Genomic DNA, 27,877 nt, shown 5'->3' on the forward strand with positions numbered 1-27,877 from the left:
AACAACGTGTCACTCAACACAAAAGTAACACCAGAAAAAACTCTTGTGCCTTAGTGGACTACCACTTGAAGACAGGGCATAACTTTGACTTTAATAATGTAAAAATCTTGCAACAAGTGAATAATTATAAAAATCGATACCTTTTCCTTGAAATAGTACACATTACCGGGTACCAGGTACTCTCCTGAATCTATCAATTATTTAAGACTGACACTAACCATTTAAGTAATATCTACTGCAACATACTAAACAATATATGATATATGATAGATCTTAACCTTTAAAAAGCAAACGCAATTAATAATCTTCTAGTAACTCTACCCACAATGTACCATCAATTACATTTTATAGATCAACTTAACATGTTCCTGATTCTTTCTCATTCCTCTATTATCAATTGCATCTTTCCACCTTATAATATCGATAATACTGTCATAATAATTGTTTACTTTAAATTATTCACTAAAAATTGTCATTCACTCTATAAAATGTAATGTATTGCGGATACCATAACTCCCAAATAAATTAAAATCAAATAAATGTCATTTAGATATGTTAGCAAAATTTAAATTTTCACTCTTCTAGTGGTAACTATTGAAATTTTCATCCAATAATTATTCTAATAAATTTACAGTTTTTCCTGAAGAAGTCACAAAATCGTGACGAAAAACAAATAGAGTTTTATTTCCTACATACCGATAATATTTAACACAATACGGTCGAAAATAATTTGAAAAATATGTATATATATATATATTTAAATGTATACATGGATAGCACAAATTAATGTGAGAAAAAAGTACAATGTTACAACTTTTGTTAGAATATATAAGTAGAGAAATGCAGAAGCTAACACAAGACTTCGGAGTATAGAACTTGTATAAGCTGTTGTGTAAGTAAACAATTCTTCAGTTTTAAGAGAGTGACATATAGTAAAAAAACGAAAAATTATAAAAACTAGTTTTTCTTGGTCTTGTATGTATTAGAACCAGCAATATGACCAAGGTAGTATGGAAATTTACGAAATTTTATTAACACCTAATATAAAATTTAAACTGCTTATCCATTTCACTTATTGCATAATCTTTTAGTGCATGTTATACCTAACAAAATATTAAAAAAAACATTGGCAATATCCTATATATTTATCCAGGGTATATATCTCTTTGTCGTTTCCTTGATTCAATTAATATATTTCGTCTTCATCTCCGTTCATTTAAAATACCTGAAAGATAGAAAGAAAACACCACTTTGCCATTTTCTCGTTTCCTAATATAAATTTTACATCACCTAGCAATTTATTGGTTCTAAAGGTAATTAAGTGAACATTATAGTAAAATCAGCATCTGCAGATACTCATTTGCTCCAGTTAGGGGTAGAAAGTTTTAGAAATTATCAGAATGTGGTGTAGAATTTCTAATTGTACTAATTGTCGCCAATTTTGTTGTAAACTAAAGAAAACTTTTTAAAACTAAAATTTTAAAGCAAAATTGTAAAGTTTTATTACCAGATTTTTTTAATATGAATATACTAAAAATATAACTTTTTTTGACGAGAATTTTGACGAACAGTTTGATAAAATTCGAATGAAAAACATTGTTCATGTGATTTAGCAGAACTTCAATAAAAATTATATTATATAAAGGGTCCTTAAATAAGGATTTCATTACTTTATATTTAAATAAAACATTATTTGTGTGAGATATCATCGATATTTTTTATTGTTCACGGCGACTTCGTTGGGTGGCGCGCATTCGAAATATTTAATTTTACATGACCGACGCATAAATCACTCTAAATTAGATAAATTAAATCACAATAAAATGAAAGTCTAACGGAGCCAAATCGTATGTTTTCAGAACGTTCAGTGTGGCATGAGTTGTGTGGCACTTTGCGCCATCCTGTTGGAAGTACATGTCGTTGGTTTCCACACCATCCAGTTTAAGCCAAAGAAGTTGGTATTTATCAACTTTAAATTGCTCGCTTTTGACAGTGATGGCCTAGTCAATGTCATTATCAAATAACTATTAACCGATGATACCGCCAGCCCAAAATCCACACCAAACAGTCACTTTTTCGGGATGTATTCGATATCATCCCAATTGGTATCGTACCAAATTAGATAATTCTGTTGTTAACAGATCCATTTATCAATAATGTGCCTCCCCGCTAAAGACAATTTTTCGACCCATCAATCACTGACGAGTTAAATGGATAATAAGAATGTAAATGTCATGAAATAGGTAAATTTTTATGCAAAAATTAACCACTTTCTTTTTAAATACCACATGGATCTATTGTCCAAAAGTTTCAACTAGAAGTAATAGCGTATACATTATTCAAAAAAGAAGTACAATTTGGAGAGTAAAGTTGTACAAATATTTCAATTCCAGCTTTAAGGCGCGGTGTTTTCAGATCGTTATAAATCTAGTTATGAATCCTCGTTTAAGCTGTATGCATCTTTTAAGTATAGCTTCTCCTTCAGAGCATGAGTTGGGTTTTGTAAACGTTCTGTTGTGCTTCATAAAACTTATCTGAAATCTAGTCTTCGTTCTATTCTACTAGCAAAACGGCCAATAACTCGTTTATTAAAGTCTTTAATGTTATTGAAAAACACTTTTTCAGCTGATAACATTCCCAATGCACTTAGTCTTTCTTTTTTCATCGAGTTGCGTTAAAAAGTTTTTATCATTTTCATCATAGAGAAGCATCTTTCAGCTTCATAGGCGTAGTCATTAAAACTTCCAGCAGCTTAACAATTTCTTGGAAAGTAGATATCATTTCTTCCTATGAAAGTACTGATAAAATAGGAACGGCTTCAGAAACTTCAGTTCTTCTCTTTGATATAGTTCTTGCAGTTCCGTTTTTAAACGGTTTTTTTTTCTAGAAATGGATATACGTCAACAGTATCAGAGAGCAATTTGACTGGAAAGTCTTTTTGATATTCGTTAAAATGTTCTTTCATAAATAACGCGGTAGTTACCAGATGTCCTATAAACGTAAATCGATCCCTAATCTGTTGTAAAATGAAATTGCAAAGTTCCAATGCTTCTATTTTTTTATTTATTGAAATAGATATATCGGAATGAGGACAATGCCTCCTTTTCTAAGGAATAGGTTGAAGATCTCGTTTAACCTGAATGGGGGCACTAAACACGATTGTTTCAAACTATCTACCATCATTTTCATTTAAAAATTAGGGTATAAGTGAGAATTGGTGTTAGTAACAGGTGGTTAACACAGAGGATAGAATTTAATGTTGATGAAGTTAGACAAAGCCATAGAAATACCAAATTAAAAATCAAAACACAATATGGACTGACCAACGGAAAGAAAACTTATCTAAAACAATCTTACTACAAGAAAAAGACAAAAGAAAACGATATTCTTTTATTCTGCAATCAGAAAATTAAAAAAAAAACAAAATTATTTATTTTTAACTATAATCAACAAAAATATTTTTATATCTTTGATATAACTTTTATGGCGATTTATTCAGCCTTCTCGAGCATTATTTATTTTAGTACTACTTTTATACACAAAATAGTTATATCTTTGATATAGCATTTATGGCGGTTAATTTAACCTTCTAGATAAGATATCGATTGACTAATCTTTTCTATCTAAAAAGTTATATAATAGATGTATTTATTGTTAACTTAATGTTAAAAAATGTTGGGTTTGATATTAATGTCCTATTTTATCGGAGTTTGGGGTAAGTATCATCTTTTTTATTAGTTGTTCAAGCACCAACATTAAAAAAAGCGTAGAAACAACAATATAAGTAACAACAAAGAAATTATTTTTCTCGAACAAAAACTCTGCCAATCTGGTTCTGCTTCCAATCGCTCCAAAATCTAGTAGCCTCTCAAAAAGATCTCCCTAGCGTTACCTTAGATAACTTGTATTCAATAAAAATTTACAATTGTTTGGAAGCTGTCTGCTTTTGTACTGCTTGGCTGCAAAATCAATCACTCCATGACTTTTTACACTACTACATTACTTACCAAAAAAACTACCAAAAATTAATATTTAATTTTAGCTAATAATTTTATCAAAAAAGACAAGCAACCTTTTTTTTCAAAATCTTGTAATCGGCCCCCGTATTTTTTCTTTCTTCCATCAACAAACCTGCCATGTTTCCCACTATTTCCACCAAGTCTCCCCCGTAGCCAATCAAAAAACTCCATTCCAAGATATATCCTTCCCGCTCTTTCTTTCGGCAAAACCTCTATACACTCAACATATTAGCCAGCCTCGCCTGGCAACAAAATGACTACGTCATACCGAATAATTTGGAATTACCCTATATCATCCATCGAAAACAACTTTCTTTATTCTTTCTCTAAACAATGTATGTAAATTACTTTTAATCTTTCCTAACTATTTTATATTTACATAGGCTTACAAATAAAATTTTTTAATAAAATAATTTTTGGAAAATCCCAACTGCTGTTCACACTCAGCGTCCAACTATTCTGTGAAATCGTTCTTGGAATCATTTATTTTATCAACCACCCGCACTTTCACCATTACAACTAACTTCTTTTTTAAACTTAATCCTAACCAAATATCTGCAATTTATTTTCTTACTTAGTTTTCTAAATAGAAATAAAAAATCCTAATAATTCAATATTTTAAATAATTGCGTGATAGATAAAATTAAGAATTAAATATTTTACATAAAAATTTGAAAATTACGAATTATAACAATATATAATAAAGTTTCTATTTAAATATTCACGGTCAGGAAATAGAAAACTATATATATATATATATATATATATATATATATATATATATATATATATATATATATATATATATATAGATATATATAGAAAAGGTTAATCCGAGTGAATAATAAAGGTACAATGTAATGGTATGTCTTGCAAACAGAAAAACAAAAAACAAAATAGGTATATCGATAGAAGGCAACCGTAAATATGTATTTCTGACTATTTGGAAGAAAAGGAGCATATTAACTTGGAAAAGGATCACTACAGTCGTCACTCAACAAATAATGTTAAATTTAATGTTAACTCTGCAGATGATTAGAATTATTGCAATGGGATGTCAGTGTACTTTTTTAAGGCATTCCACTTCTTTTTAACGATGACAGTGGTTAGCTTTATTGGGATGTTAATGCACAGTGAAATGTCATCTAAAAATATGAATTTATAGTTATTTGGTACGTGAATATTTTTTATTTTAGAAATAAAGCCATGGAATTTTTAATGTAATAAGGATTTTTATTTGTGACATTAGAAATAATGTTTTAAGACCTTTGAAAGATTCTCGTATCGCGATTAGCGATAAGTCATAAATTTTTGGTAGAATAGCATTGTGTAGCTTAAGTGATTTTGCAGTTTTTTGTTAAATTCAGTGATGAGTATCTTATCACCGGGCTTTTTAACGTAAGAGATAGAAAACACAGTTACCTTGTGAAATAAAAAGAGATGAAACTCGTAGAGGTGGGAAATAATCGATAGAAACCTTAATTTACATTACATTACATTTTAACATAATTGTGTTCTGTTTGTCCCTAATTGTCTTTGATTGTCCTTAAGTGTTTTAATTTTAGTAATTTTAATATATCTGACATCACAATTTTCTGCCAAAACAGAAACCAAATTCAATTTATCAAAATTTGATAATTATAAGTTAAAGCAGTTGCACACCCACAAAATTGTACATCTAACTTCATTCATTGTTATATAACTATCCTTTTAATTAAAAAATCCAATAATGTAACACACATTTCTAAAATATATCTATGGAATAAATGTAAATAAGTTTTAATAATTTAATAATATAAAACATCACTTTCATTTAACAAAAAATTACATAATACCTTATTCCTATTTCATTTGTTAATATCTCCCCCTCAAAAACTTCCCCGCTAATTATCAAAGTTACAATAAAACAGATGATCACCCATCACCAGGAATCCAGGATAGTTTGAACTATGTTTCACGAATCATTAATTAATAATTCTTGTAGCGGTATGTAAGTAGTATTTTGGTTATTTACTATCTTATTTCAATGCAATAGATTATCTTATACCAATTTGTGGGTTTTTACTTTGTCTGCTTCATCAATTTTGTTCATATTAATAATCACAGACATGTAATATTGGCATAATTGCTGTAATTGTTATCTTTAAAAGACAGCACCCTAATGTGGGCTTTGCAATTTCAGCATTTAATTTATTTGGTACCGTTAGACCTGAAGATGCTTAGCAAAGTGTAGTAAGCGAAACCGGTCGTTTTGGTGCTAAAATTAAGTTGATTGTGAGTAAGTATTATTTTATGCCTTTTTACCTATTTGAAATGGACTCACACAGGCAACACATTCATGATTTATATAAATAAATATGAATTTAAGAAAGGACGTAAACGTAAAATTAAGGAAGTACAAAAATCATTAGGTATCTTATCTATTTTCTGTTTCAGGTTCACCCGATGACAGACTTTCTATTAGTGGTGGTTATAATGCCACCAAAGGCGAATTTCCTTATATAGTCACTATTCAAGAATGTGCAATAGGATGTAGTCAGTTGTGTAATGGAGTTATTATTTCCAAAAGCTGGATCTTAACATCTGGGCATTGCGTTGATTTGTTCGTTGAAGGCATATGGAAAGAGGTACACACATTGTTTACTAATTTACTTATTGATCTGTGTGTATTATAAAAAGGGCGTCAGGTGGTATAAAAGGACACTACTTTCATTTTAGCACTATATTTATTTCTGTACGAATAGGTTAATGCTTTGTTTACATTATCGTCCGGTAATTATAAACTCTAACTATTAACTAACGACCTACTTTAACTTTGCGAAATGCTATTCTAATATCTATAACAATAATAATAATATCTACTACAATAATCGCTACAACGTATTTTATATCCAATTAGTCGAGATAACCAAAAGGTTACTGAAAATGTTTATTTAACTTGTGAATTTAAGTTTATACTTGAAGTGAATATATTTTATATTAAATATATACAAACTATAATCATTTATGTTATCTTATAAGTCTTTTGCGTTTTAATAATTAGGGGTTGAAACCTTCTCCCTTTACGGAGAAAAAAATTAATCTTACTTCTCTGATTTGAATCTGATTTGAAAGGGGTAAAACACAATATGGCCCATTTACCTTTTCCTCATTAATCATTGTTCTAGCGAGATGCCAGTCGTTTAGTGAGGGTATGATTGCTTCTTCCGTCCAGTTTGGTGCTGTTGAGGCGCTAGAACCGGGGAAGTGTGTTTTCATCAGGATCTCAGCACTTTCGCAAAGGTTGGAAGTTTTGTTTCCATCTTCCTTCGTTAATATGCTTATATGTAGATGTGGGTCCTTTGGGAGCGCTTTTTGTAGCCTGGAAGACCGCGGGAAATATTTGATTTCCTCACAGAAAGTTCTCTAAGAAGCTCAATCCTCTTTGAGTTTGGTGCGTTTTGCTCTATTAAAAGCTGTTCTCACTATTTTCCTAAGGTGTTCCAGTTTAGTGTACCACCAAGAGCGCCTTTTTTTGCGCCTTTCCTGGACCATCCGTATTAGACAGGATTTTTTATAAGCATAGCTTATTTTGTTTTGGATAGATACCATATACCTTTCCAATTCTGTATTAGTTTCCAGAGTTGAAGCCTTTTCATTCCGCAGAGCATCTTCTAAGAGTCGGTTGTAGAGTTCTACACCCGTCTCCTTAGGGTCGCGCGATTTCAGACTAATATTATAGGTTAGCCAGCTATGGTCAGACATAGAGATGTCCTCCGATACCTGCCAGTTCTGAATTTTATTCGATATTTCAGCTTTTGCTGGCGTGATATCTATGACTGTTTGTCTACGAATATTAATAAAGGTAGGTTTGGTGCCTTTATTTAAGATATACAAATCTTTTCTAATAATACAGTCATAAAGAGACTCACCTCGAGCGTTGTTATCTCTGCTGCCATAGCCTAGATGGTGAAAGTTCAAATCGCAGCCGATAATAAGTTCTACCTTCTGACTGAGACAAAGGTCTACCCGATCTTGTTTGTTGGGCATTTTACTTTAACCGTAGTTACATGTGCAGTTCAAAACTGCGCCATGGGGGAAGAGTTGATTTTCTTGGTAACATATTTTGCTGTGCTTGATTGTTGATTGCTTTATAAGCTAAAAATTTGACCGTTTAAACTGCTAAAACCAATTATTTTGATCTTAGTTATCCAAAATAATTACTATTTAAATGGGAATAAGCCACAATTAGGTTAAAGTACGTTTATTGACGTTTCAATTTCCACTTCGGCAATCGTTCTCAAAATACATAACCTAATTGTGGCTTATTCCCATTTAAATAGTAATTACTTTAAAATGCCACAAGAAAAGAGCTTCAAAACAACATTAGTTATCCAAGGTTCTTGGATTGGTGCAATTCAATCCTCCGTTACATCCAGGCGGCGGATAGTATCGCAGTTGCCACCTTTTTGTGTTAAGGTTGCATTAAATAATAGTAATTATTTTTTCCGACGTCCTTGCCCATGGCTCAGGTATCGTTCCGGTTCTTTTAGGTCTCCATCTCCTTCTCGGTTGAGGAGGGGACAGCCTTAGTCGTTTCGAAGCCTCCTCTGTAGAGTTCGTCGACCATCATCTGATGGTCTTCTCCCTGCTGTGGGACCAGGGGTGCCTCAGTCTCAGTAACCGTCGTCGACTGCCGAGTGTCTGAGGTTCCTGGTCGAAGGAAGTACCCTTCACTTTGTTGGTGCTTACTTTTAGAGTCAATGAGGTGAACGTGTAGCTCAGCCTCATTGCCCTTTTCCTAAGGACACCCATGTCGTCTTCTCCGATTCCGAAGACGAACAGGTGTCCTTTAGGATCCTTTTTTAAATCATGGTGAAAGGTGCACCATCTCGCAACTTCCATATCTGGATTTTGCGCCGTTTACCTCCGCAGCACTCTTTCTGGGTCATCAGAGGTGCTTGTAGCATCATCCGGGATCCATAGAGAGGCTCTGGTAAGCTGTGGGAGCTTATCCTGACTGACAACAGCCAGTGGTGCGTCCTCCCACGGTTTGAGATCAGCTGTAACCTTTTCCAGCCATGCAAGCGCCCCATCGTCATCACAGACTGCTCTGATAATCTCACCCAAGAAAGTCCACGATTTGAACGTGGGAGCTTTTACCTGACTGCTGGAGGTGGACAAGATGGCTCTGTCCAATTCCTCGGTCAGGCTTTAATAAGGTTTTCCCGGTCGGCAGTGTCCTTTTCGTACGGGTTTACCCCATCTATAATAGCGATGTCTTAAGGCGGCTCGGCTTCCGCGAAGCTTTGGAAAGAGGCAGCGACGTTCTCACCACTGCGTCGAAACTCATATCCTTTTGCAACTGTTTTTTAGAAAAAGGATCAAATATAGATTTTAGCTACGTTTCTAAATCTCATCGAAATATGCCGAAATATCTTATACAGTCCCGAACGTTAGAAAATTTATAAGAAAAAAAACCTACAATGAAGTAATCTTCTTTTTGTAAAATGGTATAAAATTTTATTATCAAAATTTTTAAAAATTATCCAAAATGAATTTATAAATTTTATATCCACTGTTGTAAATGTTTTTAAATAGTTTGGCTACATATTACGTCATTATACTTGGCATTATTTCTGTCTAATGTTGGTTACGAAAAAGCTGGACCTCTGTCGTCAAAAAATAGGAAATATACGTGGGTCATCAGAAAGTAAAGAATGATTGCCCATCACTCACGGCGCCGATCCCCCACCGCCGCGATTTTATGAACGCCAGTTACCTTTGTCTGTCGCATCGGTGTAAGTTAGGTTTTGTTATAGTGCGTCACGCGTCTTTGTTGTATAATATTTTGAAATGGCGGAGCCCATTGAAAATCTCACCAAATATGAATTACCCAGTGTGACTCGGTTTTTAAATGTAAGGGTTATTTCACGTACAGTTTATGTCTAGGGCTGAAACAATAAATTCAGAAGCCTATTGCCACATCCTTCAAAGACTGAAATGTGCAATACAGAATAAAAAACCTGGCATGTTGTTATGATTTATTAACTTTGTATGTATTGGGTTTTACAATTTTCTGTGTAAAGTAAATTATGTTTTTGATACATTTACTCTACTTCTTTGCTTCTCTCTGCCATCCATTCTTTCTTGGTATATCTATTTTTTTTCTGATAAATCAGAAAGTTTGAGTTCGTTTGTACTTTTCTATATCCGTGTTTTTATTTTCGCCGCTGTACCATTAAGTCTAGTATATCTTGAGTCATATATTTCTTATACTGTTTATTAAAATTTATAGGTGTTATATGCTCTTAAGAGTTCAGACTTGCACTTTTAAACTCACTCCAAGTGTGCTCTATAATTTCCTTAGTAGTGTATTCAACCTCTGGATTATTTTGAGCTTTACTCATCTGTTCACGATGTTCGGAGATAATTCGATGATTTGTCATGTCTTTTATAAAATCACGGATTAGATTATTTTGAACTTTTCTTTTTGAGGTTTTTTAATCGAATCTGTATTTGCGTTGTGATCTGACTCCATATCTGCTCCAGGTTAATTTTTTACATTGCAAATGCTATTATTGTATCTTTATGATACTAGAATACAGTCAATTTGGTTTCTAACTGGGTGATCTACTTGTCTTTCTAATTGGTTGAACTTAACTACTACAAAACAAGATTGACGCTTAAACAAATATGGACGGTTTTCTAGAAAGTAACTGAAAATTACATTTTCTAAGTACATTAAAACTTCCAAAAAATAGGTATTATACAGGGTGCTTCATTAAGAATTGTCTATATAGTAACTGGCTTAACTTTAGCTTAAAATACGAAAATTTAACCTAAAACACTTAAATAACCTATTCCTCCTTAACCAGATACAGAAGTGTCTTATTACAAATATTCTAAAATGATTAGCCCATTGTTTTAACACATTCCAATATTTTTTGTTCAAACTTATTCAAACAAATAGTGTTAAAAGATAGTTTTTCGCTATTACCAGAGGCGTGCTGTAAGGATAGAAACTTCCCTTTTTACCCTCATAATCTACGCCACTGTCGTAACAATCATTTCAGCATGTTTTTCTGATCCTTCGTTACTTTTTACGTAAATATCATCCTTTTATCTCAATGCGATAGAGTAAGTAGTTTTCAAGTTATTTGCGTTAAAGATTATGTTTAAAATACATAATCTTATTTTATTGCTAACATCCATTTCACACGAGCCGTAACTATATCACTAATAACGTTATATAATTTTGTAAATTTAGTAAATTCCATTTCAAACGATTTTTTCATATTAATGTTTTAGTTTATAAAAAATCAGAAATTTGATTTTTATTATAATAAAACAATTTTTCTTCGTAAGTTTTCGGATCGAGCTTGTTAATAAAATGATGGTTAGGTACATAAGACAAAACTATTGAAAAAAATATTTTTTAGACTACTGTAATAATAAATCGATTTAATAATTTTTTTAAGTGGCCTCCATTTACTTCAATACATTTTCGAATTCTATCAGCCAAATTTTTCCTAACCTTCAGAAATATGTTGGGTTGATTTCTAATAAAATTTGCTGCATTCTCTATTTGTTGCCATAATTCTTTTCGGGTAATAATTTCTTGAGCATACACAAGTGTCTTCATATGTCCCAAAAAATAAAAAAGCTAAGGGGTTAAAATCAGGACTCCGAGTAGGCCATAGAAAATCACTTCCTCACCCTATCCATCTGTAAGGAAACTGATTGTTTAAATAAATTCGCACATAAACCATATATTTCTTCTTTGGTTTAAATGGTAACTCTTCCAGTTCATCCAAAAGAGTACTTTGAAGAAATTCCAAATATGAATTGTTGTTGAAGTTTGCACGTAATTCAAAGGGACCTAATAAATTATCTCTAAAAATTCCACACCAAACATTTATTCTTAGTTTATGTTGAAAGTGTGCTTCTCTGATGGCATATGGATTTTCGTTATCCCAAATGTGACAATTTCTCTAGTTATAAAAGAATATTGCTAACGAAATTGTTATTTGCATTTGTCCTGTCCATAACAAATTGTGCACATGTCATTCGTCAAGGAAGATCTGTGGGTAGCAAATTCTGCGCTGGAGTAAAATGGTAAGGTCTTAAATTTTCTTTTTTTAATATTCTTAAAACTGGACTATGGCTTATTCCAGTTGTTGCTGATAAACTTCTGGTATTTAACTAAGGTTCTTTAGCAATTCTTACTAACACTTATCCACCTGCTTCACTGTAATTATTTTTGGACGTCCTAGATCTCGTTTTGGGAATTGGCCAGTTTCCGCTAATCGATCGTAAACATTTTTTAAAGTCCTGTAATGGGGTTATCGTCTGTTACGATTTACATTTACGCATTTGAAAAATTATTATCACGTAGCATTTGAAAAAATATAACTATTACAGATTCATGAAAATTTACTTGGTTAAATTAATAGACACTTATGTGACATAACCAAGAAAAATAAGATTATGTATTTTAAACATTACATTTAAACGCAAGTAACTTTCAAACTACGTACTCTATCTCATTGAGACAAAAGGATGATATTCACGTAAAAAGTAGCGATGATTTAAAAAAACACGCTGAAATGATTATTACGACAGTGGCGTGGATTGTGAGGGTAAAAAGCACGCCTCTGGTAACGACGAAAAAGTATATTTTAACAATAGTTAAAGTATCCTAACATGTGTCAATGTTTGTCAAGTTTGAACAAAAAATATTGGAAGGTGTTGAAATAATTAGGCTAAAATCATTTTAGAATATTTGTAATAAAACACTTCAGTTACTATATGGACAAGTTTTAATGAAATGCCCTGTATATCATTGTATTACAAGGTTTATTTAACTTTTAGGTTTATGCAGGAATAACAAATCTTAACGATCCAAATAAACAAAACAGAAGTGTGGAAAGATTCTTTTACCACGAAAATTTAAATAAAACGTAAGTTTTTAATAAAAATTTATGTCTTAATTCCGATCAAATTAAATGCTTAAAAAATAATGGGTTTTTGTATAGAAACTAATTTAGTACCTTGCACATTGTTATGATTCATATTATAGGAAATAAACCAAAACACGTGAGCCAAAATTACTTCGGATATAAGAATTAGAAAATAGCTAATATTACAATGGACGTTTTATACTACCTATTTATTTCATTTATTGCATTTTAAAACTGGGTTTACATTTATGAACGTGATTTTCTAATTTTCGGAGACCTACAAGTTGCCAAATAACATTTACGGTAAATAAATATGTACAACGTTGTAATGACAAGTGTTTTCATTGCATAGAAGCAGATATTTGAGTTATGATCTAAAAACTGAATAGAAATCTACCTCAGGGCTCCATCATTTTGATTATTTTGTTTGTTCAGTGTTAAATATGGTTTTCAGAATTAATTAATGACTATATTTCTACTACTGTTAAGGAGATTGATGGACTCAAGATCGAAGAGTTTTGAGCCTCGTAAGGTATTCATCATCATCAGGGGCATTACAGTTCGTTATGAGCCAAAGCCTTCTTCAGAAAAATCTTCCATTCGCCCCTGTCTCTGGCAACTCTTCTCCATGCTTTAATTCCGATGGATTTTAGATTATCCTCTATGTTATCTTGATACCTAAGTTTTGGTCTTCCTCTGGATCGTCTTCCCACTGGTCCTCTTCGGTCGAAAATTTTTCTGATCGTTGCATCTTCATCTCGCCTAATTACATGTCCTATCTATCGAAGGCGTGCCAATTTAATACATTTTACAACGTCAGGTTCCCCAAAACTTCTATATAACTCCGGTACTCCGTAACCGGTATTATTCATACAAAATGTCTAAACCTGTAATAAACATCTTCTTCTTCTTCGGCTTTTCCCATTATGAGTTCGCAGTTTTCGTTCTCCACAGCACTCTATTCTCCCAGTTACCTTCTCTGAGGTCTCTATCTATCATAGCATTTCCGACGTATGTTTTCCATCTTGTCTTCCTCTCCGTCTTCTTCCCGGCGGGTCGCAGTTTAATATTCTTTTCGGCCACCTATGCTCTGGCATTCTTTGTACATGCCCGTACCACTGCAGGGCTCTGTTTTCCAACTTTTTTGTAATTGAGCATTTTACTTCCATTCTGTTCCATATTTCCTCCGTTCTTATTCTATCCGCTCTTGTGATTTATAGACATCTTCTTATAAAGTCCAGTTCAACTGTTCTTATTTTATTTCGTATTGTTGTTGTCATTGGCCATACTTTCGCTCCATATAGGGTAATATTCATCACTATGCTTTGAAAGATCTTCTTTTTGTTTTCTTTGGTTAGAGTGTTGTTCGATATCACTCCATGAAGTGCTCTTGTGGCTTGTTTTTCCCGTGCTATTTTCATTTCTATATCTTTCATACAAGTACCATCTCGGCTAATCATTGACCCTAAATACTTAAAAGCCTTACAACTCTTAATAGTCTCTTCTTCTAAACTTAAGTTCAAATCTGCAACCTCGGGTCCAATACATAAGTATTCGGTCTTGCACATATTTATCTTGAGTCCCCAAAGTTCATATTCTTCCTTTAATTTCCTTATCATATATTCCTTATAATCCATGTCTTGTGCAAAAATGACTTGATCATCTGCGAAAAGTAGTGAATGTAATATATTCTCTTGTACTGGTATGCCCATTGTTCCGCATTTTCTATACCATCTTTTCAAAGCCTGATCTATATATATATGTTAAAAAGTGTAGGTGAGAGACCACATCCCTGTTTGAGGCCTTTTGTTGCGGTGATTGTTTTTGTTATTTCATTACCTAACTTTATTTGCACTTGTGTTTCTTTATACAGTCTTTGTGTTATATTCACCCATTTCTCTCTAACGCGCATTCTTCTCATTGCTTCGCATAGTTGTTTCCTGGGCACGCTACCGTATGCTTTCTCTAAGTCGATAAAGGTCATATGTGTTTCAATGTTTTTTTCTTTGTTCTTGTCAATCACCTGTCTCATAATGAATATATTATCTAAACATGATCTGGCTTTTCGGAATCCGGCTTGTTCTTCGCTATAATGGTCCATGTGTTGTTCTAGTTTTTCTTTTATAACTGATGAAAAGATTCTTGCTATTGAAGGCATTACACTGATCCCTCTGTAGTTATTTGGTGACCTTTTGTCACCTTTTTTGAAAGTGGAGGACATGTATGATAAATTCAACTCATAGGGAATCTTCTCTCCTGCTTCGATTTTATTGAACAACATTCGTATAAAGGATACTATCCTTGCGCCAGAATATTTCAGCAGTTCCATTTTTATGTTCCCTGGTCCTGGTGCTTTATTGTTTTTGGATTTCTTTAGTGCTTTATTTATATCTTCCTCTGTGATTTCTGCTTCCTCAGTTATTATTGTCACAGGGTCGTATGAGATATACTCCGGCCTATTCTCCCGCAATAATTTTGTGTAATGCTTTGTCCACTCTTTTGATGTAATTATCTGTATGGTATTTTCAATTCGTTTATTACTTCTGATGTTTTTTATTTTTTTCCATGCTTCCGTTGATCTGTTATATCCTATCGTATTGTCTATGTCTCTGCACATTCTCTCCCAGTATTCGTTTTTCTCGAGCTTTATTCTTTGTTTAACTTGTTGTCTGAGGGTAACATATTCTCCCGTGTTCCTGGGGTTCTGTCGTTTAGCCATTTATGAAATGCACTTTTTTTTTTTTTACTCATCTCTTCTAAGTCGTCGCTGTATTTCTCCAAATATGTATTCTTATGTTGTTCGATACCCAGCACTTCGTTTGCCGCTTTGTTTATTTTTTCCTTTAGGTGTTGATACATTTCTGTTGGGGTCCATTCTTCGTTCATCTGTAGCATATTCTGTAGCCTATTCTGATATAGTGTTCGAGTACTAAATTGTTGTAGAAGTTCTACTTTATACCTCGTATTTGCGATTTTTTGCATCTCCTCATCTTTCTGGATATTGTCTTTTTGTCGTCTTTCCGTGTATATGAATTTTCCTAGCACTAATCGGTTGTTACTTGCGCATTTTGTTTGTCTGTATACTCTTACATCTTGTATTATTGTTTTGCTTTGTAATAAACATAAAAAGACTAAATGCGGGTTACACATGTTATCAAACTAAATTAAAAAAAATGTACATATAAAAATTATGTCTCAGGATGCCTTAATAACACTATATGGCGAAACAAATACATTAGCACTAAGATGAAGTCAAGAATTTATAAAGCCAGTGTACGACCAATAATGACATATGCCTCAGAAACAAGACCCGACCCAGCCACAACGCAAAGGCTACTAGAAACTGCAGAGATGAGAGTACTGAGAAGAAGTACAGGAAATACGCTGACAGATCGAAAGATAAGTGGAGACACTGGAAGAAAATAGTGTTGTATCAATCGCGATTGATTCGTTCGTTTTGTTTCAATCACTTTAAAGTATTGAACGACCGAATCCCGCTAGTTCATAACGATCCGTTCGTACGGTGACAAAAATCGATTGATTGACCGCAGACGGCGCCGATCGAATCAATTACTTTCGGTGCTCGGTCGTTCGGACCTCATTTGCAATGAAGCGCGCCTTTTAAACAAAGCTAGAGCGAGACCAAACGTTTAAATGACAATTAATATTTATATTTATAATTATTTCTGAGTTACTTTTCGCAGGTATTACATGTCAAAAAATAATATCGATTTTTTCGCTCCACCCTAATGTCCATCTCTACCAATATACTTATTGTAATATGACTTGTAGTTTGCTCAAACTAATTCAATATCGTTGAATTTGCAGTGATAAGAAAGTAGTTTTAACACTTTATGTCCGTGTTCTCTTAGTAGCTCATCAATTATATGCACATTCTCTTTTCTGTTAATTTTTGCAATTTTTAATATACAGCCTCTGCCGCTTCTCACATTTCGACCGCATCGGTTTCTGCCCATCCATTCGTCTTCTTTGATGAGTCTATCTCTCATTATGTGCCGTACATTTTCTTCCCAGGCAACTGAAGGCCTTCCCCTTCTTTTTCTTTGTTGTAATTTAAAGCTTTCTTTGACCATCTATCCTCATTCATTCATTTCACGTGATCATACCACACTAGTTGTCTGAATTCTGTCTACAGTGGAATATACAGTATTTGTCCTCCTTCTAGTATCTTTATTCCTGATATGATTTTTTGGATACACCACACGCTCTCCTTAGAAAATCCATTTCTACTACTTCTATTCTTTTCCTATCTTTTTTTGTGATCTGCCAAACTTCTGCCCTATAATTCATAATAGGCACTACCACGGTTCGATATATTGTCAATTTCGTTTCTTGTCTAATATCTTTAGACCATAGTAGAGGGTTTAGAATGTATATATATATTTAGGGATTCTACAGTATTCACTGCCTTCCCTCGCTCAACCGTTTCCATCTCTCTCTGTTGTTCCATTCTCCATCGTTTAGTCCTCTCTTACTCATGGCGTCGTCTACTTCGTTCCTCCAGGATTTTCGGGGTCGTCCTCTTTTCCTCCTTCCTATAGGGCTCCATTCGGTTATTCTCTTTATACATCTGCTGTCGCTAGCTCTTCTTACATGTCCATACCACTTTAGTCTTTTTTGTTCTATATATGTTAGTATGTCTGTTTCTATTGATGTTCTTTGCTTTATTTCGTCATTACTTCTCCTATCCATTCTTGTTACTCTGCAGCATCTTCGCAGGCATTCCATCTCTGTTGCTATTATCTTACTGCTGTTTTTCTTGTTTATGATCCAATTTTCGGCCCCATATGTCATAATACTTCGCACCAATGTTTTATAAATCTGCGTTTTTGTCTTCATATTTAGGTGTCTATCCCACCATACTGAGTTAAGTTGTCAGATTGCTGTTCTTGTTTGTCCTAATCTTTGTGTAATTTCTTCCTCTGTTGTTGCCTTTTTCGTGATTATAAACCCCAGGTATTTGAATTTATCCTTTCCTTTGATTGTTACGTTGTCATCAATCTGTAGATCTTCTATGTCTTCTTCACTTGTAGATAGGTACTCTGTTTTCGCGAGGTTAATATCTAGGCCAGCCTTGGTATATTCTTCTTGTAGTTTCTTCATCATGTAGCTGAGGTCGTCTTGGTCTTGTGCAATCACTACTTGATCGTCTGCAAAACTTAACGTATATAGGTATTCGTTCCGTACCGGTACTCCCATGCCTTCGTATTTTCTTTTCCATGTAGTCAAGGCTTTCTCTAAGTATATTTTGAATAGGGTTGGAGATGTGGAACAACCCTGCAGGAGCCCTTTTGTTGTGGTGAAGTCTCCTATGATTCTTGTTCCCATTTTAATGGACACTTTATTTTCTTTATACAGAGCTTTTGTAGCTTCTATGAGCTATGGTTTAGAATGTTTACCGCTTTTTTTCCCTGTTGCGTTCTGTTTTCGATGTCTCTTTTGGTAGTGCCTTCTTTAGATATTGTAGATCCGAGATATTTATATTCATTGCATGTTTTTGTGTTTCTAATTTCTAACTCTGGATCTTCTTCATCATTTCCTATTTTAAGATACTATGTCTTTGACATGTTCATATTGCGGCCCCATTTTTCATATTCTCTCTTTAGTTTTCTAGACGTATAGTCCATGTCTTCCTCATCATTCGCTACGACTACCTGATCATCTGCGAAAAATAAAGTTGTTAGACATTTACCAACGCCTATGTCTATTTCCATTCCGGATACTTGTTTCATCCACTGCTCTAGCGATGATTGAATATATATTTTAAATAAGGTTGGAGATAGACAATATCCTTGTTTAAGCCCCTTTGTTATTGGAAATGATTCAGATATAAAGTTTTCTTCTTTAACGACACTTATTGCATTTTTGTATATATTTGTGATAGAATCCACATATTCTCTACTGAGACCTACTTTCGTCAATGTTTGAAACAGTTTTTTCAAAGGTACCGTATCGTATGACTTGTCTAAATCTACAAACAATAGGTGGGTAGATAGATTCCTTACTTTTCGTTTTTCGATTACCTGCTGCAGAACGAATATACCATCAGTGCACGATTCCCCTATAATTAGAGCATTTGCGTTTATTTCCTTTCTTGAATATTGAGCTGATGTATCCAACATTCCAATCATCAGGAATATTTTGTTCTTTTAAGCAGTTGTTAAATAGTTGAACCAACATCTCATGTAATATTTTTGGTCCACGCTTTACCAACTTAATTGGGATGTCTCCAGGTCCTGCAGGTCCAGGGCATCACTTAACTCTCTGACTGTTATCTCAATTATTTGTGTATGTTCGAATATTTCTTCCATTTCGATCTCTTGGAATTTATATCTATCTTCTGTATAAGACCTCATAATGGTGTTTCCACTGTTTCAGATCTAAAAACTGTAAGTTAGATTTTTCCTTTCCTTCCCCCCGGAGAGACTTTATCACCTTTCACGTGTACCCAACTCTTGTTCCACCCATATAACTATGCACCTCTGCATATCTTCAATCCCATATCTCATTTTTACTTTTCACTACTTCTCTTTTTACATCTTGATTTAATTTTTTATATATCTTGTATTCTTCCTCCTTTCTCATTGACATCCATTTCTGATAAGCAGTTTTCTTCTTGTTTACTAACGTTTGCATATACTCCGACCACCATTCTTGATTTTTTGTTTTATGTTTGTTTTTATACCCGAAAGCTTCACTTGCAGCCTTATGGATGCCTTTTTTAAATTGTTGGTATAATTCTTCGGCTGATATATTTTCTCAATCCACATTTTGTAATTTTGTGGCCAGTCGTAATTTGTAAAGAAATGTCGTTGATCTTCTTTTAAGCTTTCTAAGTTATATTTAGGGGATGTTACTTCTTGTCCCTTTTCTATATTCTGTACCTGAGTGTTATTGTTTTTTTTTCTATGCTATTGTCTTTTTTTACATCCTAATCCACGGTATACAGGTATATATACAGTTCTTATAACACGGTATATAGGTTGTATCCATGTCAATTTGTGGATGTCTCTATGTTGAAAAAATCCATTCATAATTTTGAGAGACATTGTTTCACAAAAATCTCTAAGATTCATTCCGTTGCCATTGATTATTTGTTCCCGTTATCTTCCTACGACTCTGTTATTTTCTTCTCTCCCTACTCTGCCGTTTAAATCTTCTAGTATAAAGATTTCACAGTTTTCTTTAACTTCAGAGAGTATTTCATTTATCTTGTTGTAGAAATATACCCCGACAATTACGATGTTCTACCCGTTATTTTTCATTTTGAGTATTGGCAGTTGTTTTTTTACTTCAGTCACGATTTGATATTGTTTTTAAGATTTTTTCGAATGGCAATAGAGACTCCTCTCTTAGCTCTGGTATCTTTATTCACTCCACTGTAGATATGTATATATTCTCCTATTTCTTCATTTTCTTTTCCATTTTTCTTGGTCTCGGTGAGAATACATATATCTATTTTTCTTTTCGCTAATTCTTTACATACTTCTGCTAGATACTTAAATACAATCTGAAATCGGTGTTATAGATACAGTTTGATAGGAATGTCAACATGAGCGGTTATTTTAGCATTTCATCATCCAGCCCCATTTTCACATCCATTGTTGGATATAGGCCTCCTAGAAACGTCTCCAGTTCTCTCTATCTCTAGCTGTTGCAATCCAGTTTGTTTCTATTCTCCTTAGGTCGTCGGTCCATCGGGTGGGTGGTCTGCCTCGACTTCGCTTGTCGGCTCTTGGTCTCCACTCCAATAATCTCTTCGTCCATCTTCCGTCTTCCATTTTAGCATTTACCTAATATAATATTTATTATTTAATTGTGGCATACTTATATAATTAATTTATGTTTTCAGGTACCCCAGACAATTTGATATTGGTCTTGTAAAACTAACCACGCCATTTGAATTTAATGAGTTAGTTCAAGCTGCCAAGTTACCTAAACAGGATGCAGAGGTCTTATTAGAAGAGGGACATTTAGCTGGTTGGGGAAAAACCCATCCGAATGATAAACTTTTTCCAAATAATTTACAAGCAGTCGAAGTACCTGTTATTGATTTTCAAGGTATTTATATAACCTATTTCCATTTTATACTCAGTGTGTAAAACATGGAAAAAATGAGAATTGTTTTTGTGATAGTTTACAAAGCCATCTTCAGAGCTATGCTACAATTAAACAGTGATATAAATAACTAATTTAAAGTTTACAATGTTTCACTTACGTCAAGTATTTACAGTATCCCTACTAGTAGAGATCTAATTTGATAGAAAAATAGAGAAAATTTTCCTTTAAGATGTTTCTATGTTAAAATATTTCATTGAAAAACACAAAAAAGACTGTACCGGGTGGTCCAATAAGCCGATCTCTCGGCTATATATCAGAAACTATTCATGTTACAACTTTAGGAGAAAAAATTCCTTCGTAAAAATGGCCAAGAGAAATCGCTGGAAATAACTTTTAAGTTTCTGGGTTAACCGCTAGGGGGCGTAACATGTGAAGAAAAAATTGAAAACCTGTTTTTCGTGAAATATGCCCAATTATACCAAGTGTTAAATAAGTAAACTAGAAAGGGGCCTAAATTCCGCACAAAGTTGTTCAAGTACTTATTTTTAATTTTTTCAAATAAAGGGTGGGTGAGAGTGGGAAAGTATTTGTGGATAAATACCTATAACTTTGGTTTGGATCAACCGATTTTAACGAAATTAGTGTCATTAAAAAGAGTGTGGATGAGTTAATTTACATCTACTATAAAACAATTGCATTTATTTTTAATTGTCATGACATAACATCTGCTTCAATCTCAGCTGTTGATATACTGTTTATTGCGTTTATAATGCACTGTTTCATGTCGTCTCGCGTAGTTGGTCGAGTTTGGTACACTAAGTCCTTCAATCTTCCCCACAGATAAAAGTCCAGACATGTTAAGTCTGGAGATCTAGCTGGCCATGAAAATATACTTCCCCTTCCAATCCATTTATTTGGATAAATTGCATACAAATAATCTCGAACTCGTCTGAAAAAGTGCGCAGGACACCCGTCATGTTGTAATGTTATATTTCTTCTTGTTTGTAAGGAAATCTCTTCCAATAAAACGGGCAACTGATTTTCCAGAAAATCCAAATATGTTTAGCCATTTAAAGTTCTATCAAAGAAATATGGACCTACGATCTTTCCATCAACTATACCACACCAAACATTAAGACTCCATCTATCTTGAACCTGCACCTCATGTATCCAGTGCGGATTTTCTTTAGCCCAATAATGCATATTATGCAGATTAACACCATCCGCACTATTAAACGTAGCCTCGTCTGTCCACAAAATCTTTGACATGATATGCGGTTGTTCCTCTAGCAGACCTAACATCCAATTGCAGTAATCCAGCCTTGCAACAAAATCTCTCTCATGTAAAGCTTGGTGGAGAACTACATAATAAGGATGCAGTTTAAAAAACAGAACAACAAATATTGGTGAAAAAGAAACCACTATCTTTACTAAAACTCAAAAAATCTTGAAAAATCCACAATTGTTGATTAAAATAACAGTTGAATCTAAAGTTTAAAAAGGAATTCCAAGTTTCTGATCTAAACGTTCACTTTATAATATGAAAAACCAACATGTGATGTTTTAAATTTCTTAGAACAGTAGTTTTGGTGATGTTTAATTCTATATACTACTTATATGTGGATTCTGAAGAATTAGAGCAAGAATATTGATTGAATTATCTCCGGTCATACCTCTTCTACGTCGTTTAAAACAAGGACGATGAAAACTACCAGTTTCTCTTAATCTTCTTGCCTTTCTTTCAAACACTTCTTTGCCATAATGTCTCCTGTCAGGATATCTTACAGCATATATACGTGAGGCAATAGCGGCATTTTGGTGACATTCGAAATAAACCCCAATCATAATATCATACAATTCTGCATTTGATATACTCATCACGAATTATTAGTATGATAATGAATTACGAATATTACCAATATTAATATCTATTGAAAAAAGTGCAATCTTTAATTCGAGTTATAATATAACACTTCTTAACATGTTTTGACTGCTGTCAATAAACAAACAATATGAACTCCCCGTCAAATTCATTGTCGTATCCTACTTAGTTTCGAAAAAACTATTTTTAATCATATGAAATAACAATGGTCAAAATAGCTATCAACGTTAAGATTCTTCTGCTATAAAAAAATTTTTAAGTACCTACTGACTTATTTTTAATTTAATTTATAATACAGGTTGAGTCAATACTATACTTATTTATGTTTATTCGTTTTTATTCATATCTCGAGTTCGACAAAAGCTATTAACATTCGGTTTGCGCCATTTTGTTACGAATTTAATCCATTTCCATTATAATTTACAATAAATAGGTGTTTCCATTAAACATTTTGAAGAAAAACAAATTTTAATTTTTTCTATTCGAAAGTACCCTCTACCTATGAGAATTAAAAGTAAATGCAATTGTTTTATAGTAGATGTAGATTAATTTATTTACACTCTTTCTAATGATACTAATTTCGTTAACATCGGTTGATCCAAACAAAAGTTATAGGTATTTATCCACAAATACTTTCCCAATCTCCCCCAACCTTTATTTAAAAAAATAAAAAAAAAGTACTTAAAAAAATTGTGCAGAATTTAGGCCTCTTTCTAGTTCACTTATTTAACACTTTTTATAATTGGGCATATTTCCCAAAAAACTGGTGTCAAATTTTTTTTCACAGGTTACGCCCCCTAGCGGTTAACCCAGAAATTTGAAAGATTCTAATTTTATTAAGGAATTTTTTTTCCTAAAGTTATAACATGAACAGTTTTTGATATATAGCTGAGAGATCGGCTTATTGGACCACCCGGTACATTGGACTACAAAAAAACACATTAAAACATTTGGTTATGGTACGGGTGTCAGAACCCAATCATTTGTTGGAGATGAAGCAGCAGATATATTGACGGAAATCAAATGCCAGTCTTTGAAACGATTCCTCAAACAAGGTGACAATTGGCATATGTCGTAGTTATACATCACAGTCACAGTTTTTTTGTGTTCTTCAATGGAATATTTTAACATATAAACTGCTTAAAGGAAAATTTTCTGTATTTTCTATCAAATGAGATCTCTCCTAGTAGCTTTACTTTTAAATACTTGACTTAAGTGAAACATTGTAAACTTTAAATTAGTTATTTATATTATTGTTCTATTGTAGCATAGCTCTGAAGATGACTTTGTAGGTGATTATATGTTCTAATAATGAGTATTGAAAAAATGTTATATTTTTTTTTTTAATCAGATAATATTCAATTTTGTAGATTGCGTTAACGAATTTACCAAACACGACGTGGAAATGCCCGAATACAATAATTCTGCAATTTGTACTGGTCATATGGGCGAGGGAAAAGGAGCTTGTAACTTAGATTATGGAGGACCCTTTCAGCAGGATAATCTTGTCGTTGGAATTGTTTCTTGCATTATCCAATGTAGCCCGACAGGCGGTCTGACGTTTTATACCAAGATTAGTTCATACATATCCTGGATTTCTGAACATATAGATGAAGAATTGACATTTTAACATAATTTTATTGTAATGGTTAAAACAGTATAGTTTCAAAATCATATGAACATAATTTTATTCATAAATAAAATATATATTTAAAGATAACTTGCACGTAACTATACAAATATGGTATGCTATAGAAATTATATTGTTCACCTTTGTAAAATAAATTATAAATGGTATAAACATTTATAAATGCTTAGTTGAGGAGAGATGTGGTGGAATGCAATTTTTAGATTCCACATGTCTCTCTTAACATCTTTATCAACGTCTGTTTTGCCTTGCAATTCTTAGAAGGCACAGATTAAAGCGTAATTCTTAAATTTGGTTTCGAAAATTAGTCTACGATTTTATTATCAGATGTCGCTACATTGCGTCTATACGAAGCCATGTTAGAGTTGCTTCCTAAGACATAAAAGATTTATTTCACGTTCAGAGCGATTGCGAAAGCCGTTCTGATGAGGCCTATTGGGCCGAAATACGTATAAGTGGATGCTCAAGCGCCCTGTACGTGAAATCAAATCTTAACTGTCTTTTCCTTCCTATTTATAAATGTTTTTATATACTGTTCAATATTTTGTTAAAAAATTTCAAATTGTGCCAAGTACCTATGACCCATTTTGGTGAGTGTTCCCTTTATCGACAAAAAGCAATGATAATTCAAGATCCCACTGCAGGATCACTACGTTTATAGCGTAGTTAATCAAACTCGCATTTTTACAAGTGTTTAAATTTATAAGAATACAGTGATAATAGGTTGCCAGTAAAAAAGTGGCCACAAATATTTTAAATTAAATTAATAGTAAATAATTTTTGAGCAAAAATTTTGTTTCGTTCATTTATTTTTTTTTAATAAAATACGCTGCTCATAACGTATATGCATGGTTTCTATATCAGATTAAAGCTAATTGTCTTCTTAATATGATAATATAAGGTTGCCTGAGCAAAAATTGTCGCAAATTTGGGTTGCCAGAGGTTAAAAACGTCCGTATATAGTTATTTTAATAACTATTGTCTAGGACGGGAGAGATTTTTGTTTTGGTTCAGAGCAGTGACTATACCGTTCTGAAGAGACCTAAGAAGGTCGAAATACGTATCAGCGGTTGTTGCTGCACTGTATCAAAACAAAAATCTAATACCGTCATTCTGTTTTGTTATTTACTTCGTTTGAAGTACCAGAAACTGAATTCACTACGAATTTTGACCAGGATGAACGGCTTGTGGAATGCAATTTTAGATTCCCTTGCCGAGTAATTTATCCAGCTGGTTGTTTCGCAAATTTTAGGAAACACAGTGGTTAAGATTTGAATTCGGTTTCGCTAAGTAGAAATCGTTTGATTTCTCTTTTTGTTTTTAGATGGCGTAGTTACGTCCGTATATAGTTATTTTAATAACTATTGTCTAGGACGGGAGAGATTTTTGTTTTGGTTTAGAGCAGTGACTATACCGTTCTGAAGAGACCTAAGAAGGTCGAAATACGTATCAGCGCTTGTTGCTGCACTGTATCAAAACAAAAATTTAATACCGTCATTCTGTTATATTTTTATATTTATATATCTTATTTATATATCAATGGAATTTCAACTGCAAATTAATTGATATCGAAAAGTTTGTTAGTTACAAATATCAAACAATTATTATAGGAAACCAAATTCATATTTTTCCAGGAGCACCTTCGCCTGATTTTGGGGATAACTAGTTATACAATCAAATCTAATTGATATAATTTATCAATGTTATTAATTTATAACGGATTATAATAATACTTTAACACTTTCTGTAAGCATCCAATTGCGACTGGAGCAAATTTACATAAGTACCTACCAAGAATAATAAATAAATCTGAATTTTTACAAGCACACTTTTAATTTTAACAAGTACCTAGTTGGAATATCTCTGCATTTTAAAATATTAAAACAAACTAATAAAATTTTAACTTAACTGTAATTGTTTTTAAATATTTATTTAAATTATTTGAAGTTTATTGATCAAAAGTTTATTGAATGAATGTTTTTATCAAAATTTAAAATGCTTTTTCTTTTTCATTTATATTATAAAGGCTTCTATAAAGATGATTAACTTTAATTAATAAAAATATATGTAACTTATAATTAACTATTAACAAATGCAGGAGTCACTCCACCGCGCTCGAATGCTCCAGACCATCCCTTTCCCCCCTATAGCACTCTGGTGCGCGATAGGGGCACAACTATCAGCCAAATGCTCTTCATGTGGAGATCCTGGGTAATAGAACCCCAACATGGTTTCCTAATCGAATTCAAAACTCGGGACAGCGCATTGTCGCTATATTCCTGTTATCTTAATGTGGCTTATCCGCGAACTAAAATTGCTTACTTGGGCCTCAAGTCTCCGCTCTGAGCTAGGCTCAGTTCGGCGACTTGGTGCTCATGGGGTTGGGCCCTACATGCCCGAGTTTTTAGTGGTTTTTGTTAATATTTTTTTGTGGCTTGCGCCGGTTTTTGTTAGTAGTTTTTTGATTTTTTTGGTGGCCCAAGCCGTTTTTTTTTGTTGTTTTTTGAATTTTTTTTGTAGGATGCCTGAAACATAAAATCAGAATTAGTGCATATTTATATAATAAATTATCTACATAAAATTTACTGGGTCCACGCTGTACGTTGCGATTGTCCACAAGGGTTATGAGCTACGAACTATCTTCATTGTACGTTGTTGTTGTTTTTTGAAGTGTTTTCTCTCTGGTGTTTTGTTTTCTCTCTGGTGTGATTGTTGATTTTCTCTCTAGTATTATGATTTTATTCTACTATTTGTTGTTTGGGTCTTTTGTGCTTCCATCTGTGGAAAGCGTCGTACCTCAATATCTCTCGCAATATGTGGTTGGGGTGGTTCTCTATCTCCGCGAACTTTGTCCTAGCTTTTTCTTTCATTGTGTCGGTCACTCTGATTTGTTGTAGTTATCTAAAGAGGAATCTTTCTGCTACGTATCTCGGTACGTTGACTGCTTCTCTTAGGCTGTTGTTATGTGCCGCTTGTATTTTCTTTTTTGATGTATTGCATATGTGTCTCCATGCGAGAGATGCATATGTTAGTATAGGAAGAATTATACAATTTATTAATCTTATTTTTGTTTTCAATCTAAGTTTGCTTTTTCTTCCTGCTAGGCCTCTTATTGATGCTCTTGCCATGTTGGCTTTTTGTACTGTAGCTTCTACATGTTTGCTAAATGTTAAGCCTTTGTCCATGATTACTCCGAGGTATTTTGCTTCACTTTTCCACTCGATAGGATTGTCTTGCACAGTTACCTGTTCTTCTGGTTGTTGGTGCCTCTTTTTGAAAAGTACAGCCTGTGTCTTTTCGGAGT

The 27,877-nt window shown here is 33.2% G+C and overlaps 1 protein-coding gene across 1 annotated transcript; it reads left to right on the top strand.

The window, feature by feature from the left end:
• Window positions 1-3,642: 3,642 nt before the first annotated feature.
• Window positions 3,643-24,645, top strand: LOC140438763 (chymotrypsin-1-like). The gene is made up of 5 exons (XM_072528414.1): window positions 3,643-3,715; window positions 6,456-6,646; window positions 12,873-12,961; window positions 20,835-21,043; window positions 24,296-24,645. Exons 1-5 carry the CDS (start codon window positions 3,673-3,675, stop codon window positions 24,553-24,555), a joined length of 792 nt encoding a protein of 263 aa, XP_072384515.1. The 5' UTR covers window positions 3,643-3,672; the 3' UTR covers window positions 24,556-24,645.
• Window positions 24,646-27,877: the final 3,232 nt, after the last annotated feature.

The sequence above is a fragment of the Diabrotica undecimpunctata genome, chromosome 1 (genome assembly GCF_040954645.1).
Source record: "Diabrotica undecimpunctata isolate CICGRU chromosome 1, icDiaUnde3, whole genome shotgun sequence".
NCBI classification, from domain to species: domain Eukaryota; kingdom Metazoa; phylum Arthropoda; class Insecta; order Coleoptera; family Chrysomelidae; genus Diabrotica; species Diabrotica undecimpunctata.

Excerpts from the sequence above, each read along its gene's own strand:
- LOC140438763 (XM_072528414.1), top strand. The coding sequence starts at position 3,673 with ATGTTGGGTTTGATATTAATGTCCTATTTTATCGGAGTTTGGG. Across the intron at positions 3,716-6,455 it reads CTATTTTATCGGAGTTTGGG|GTTCACCCGATGACAGACTT; the intron begins GTAAGTATCATC and ends TTTCTGTTTCAG. Across the intron at positions 6,647-12,872 it reads TTGAAGGCATATGGAAAGAG|GTTTATGCAGGAATAACAAA; the intron begins GTACACACATTG and ends TTTAACTTTTAG.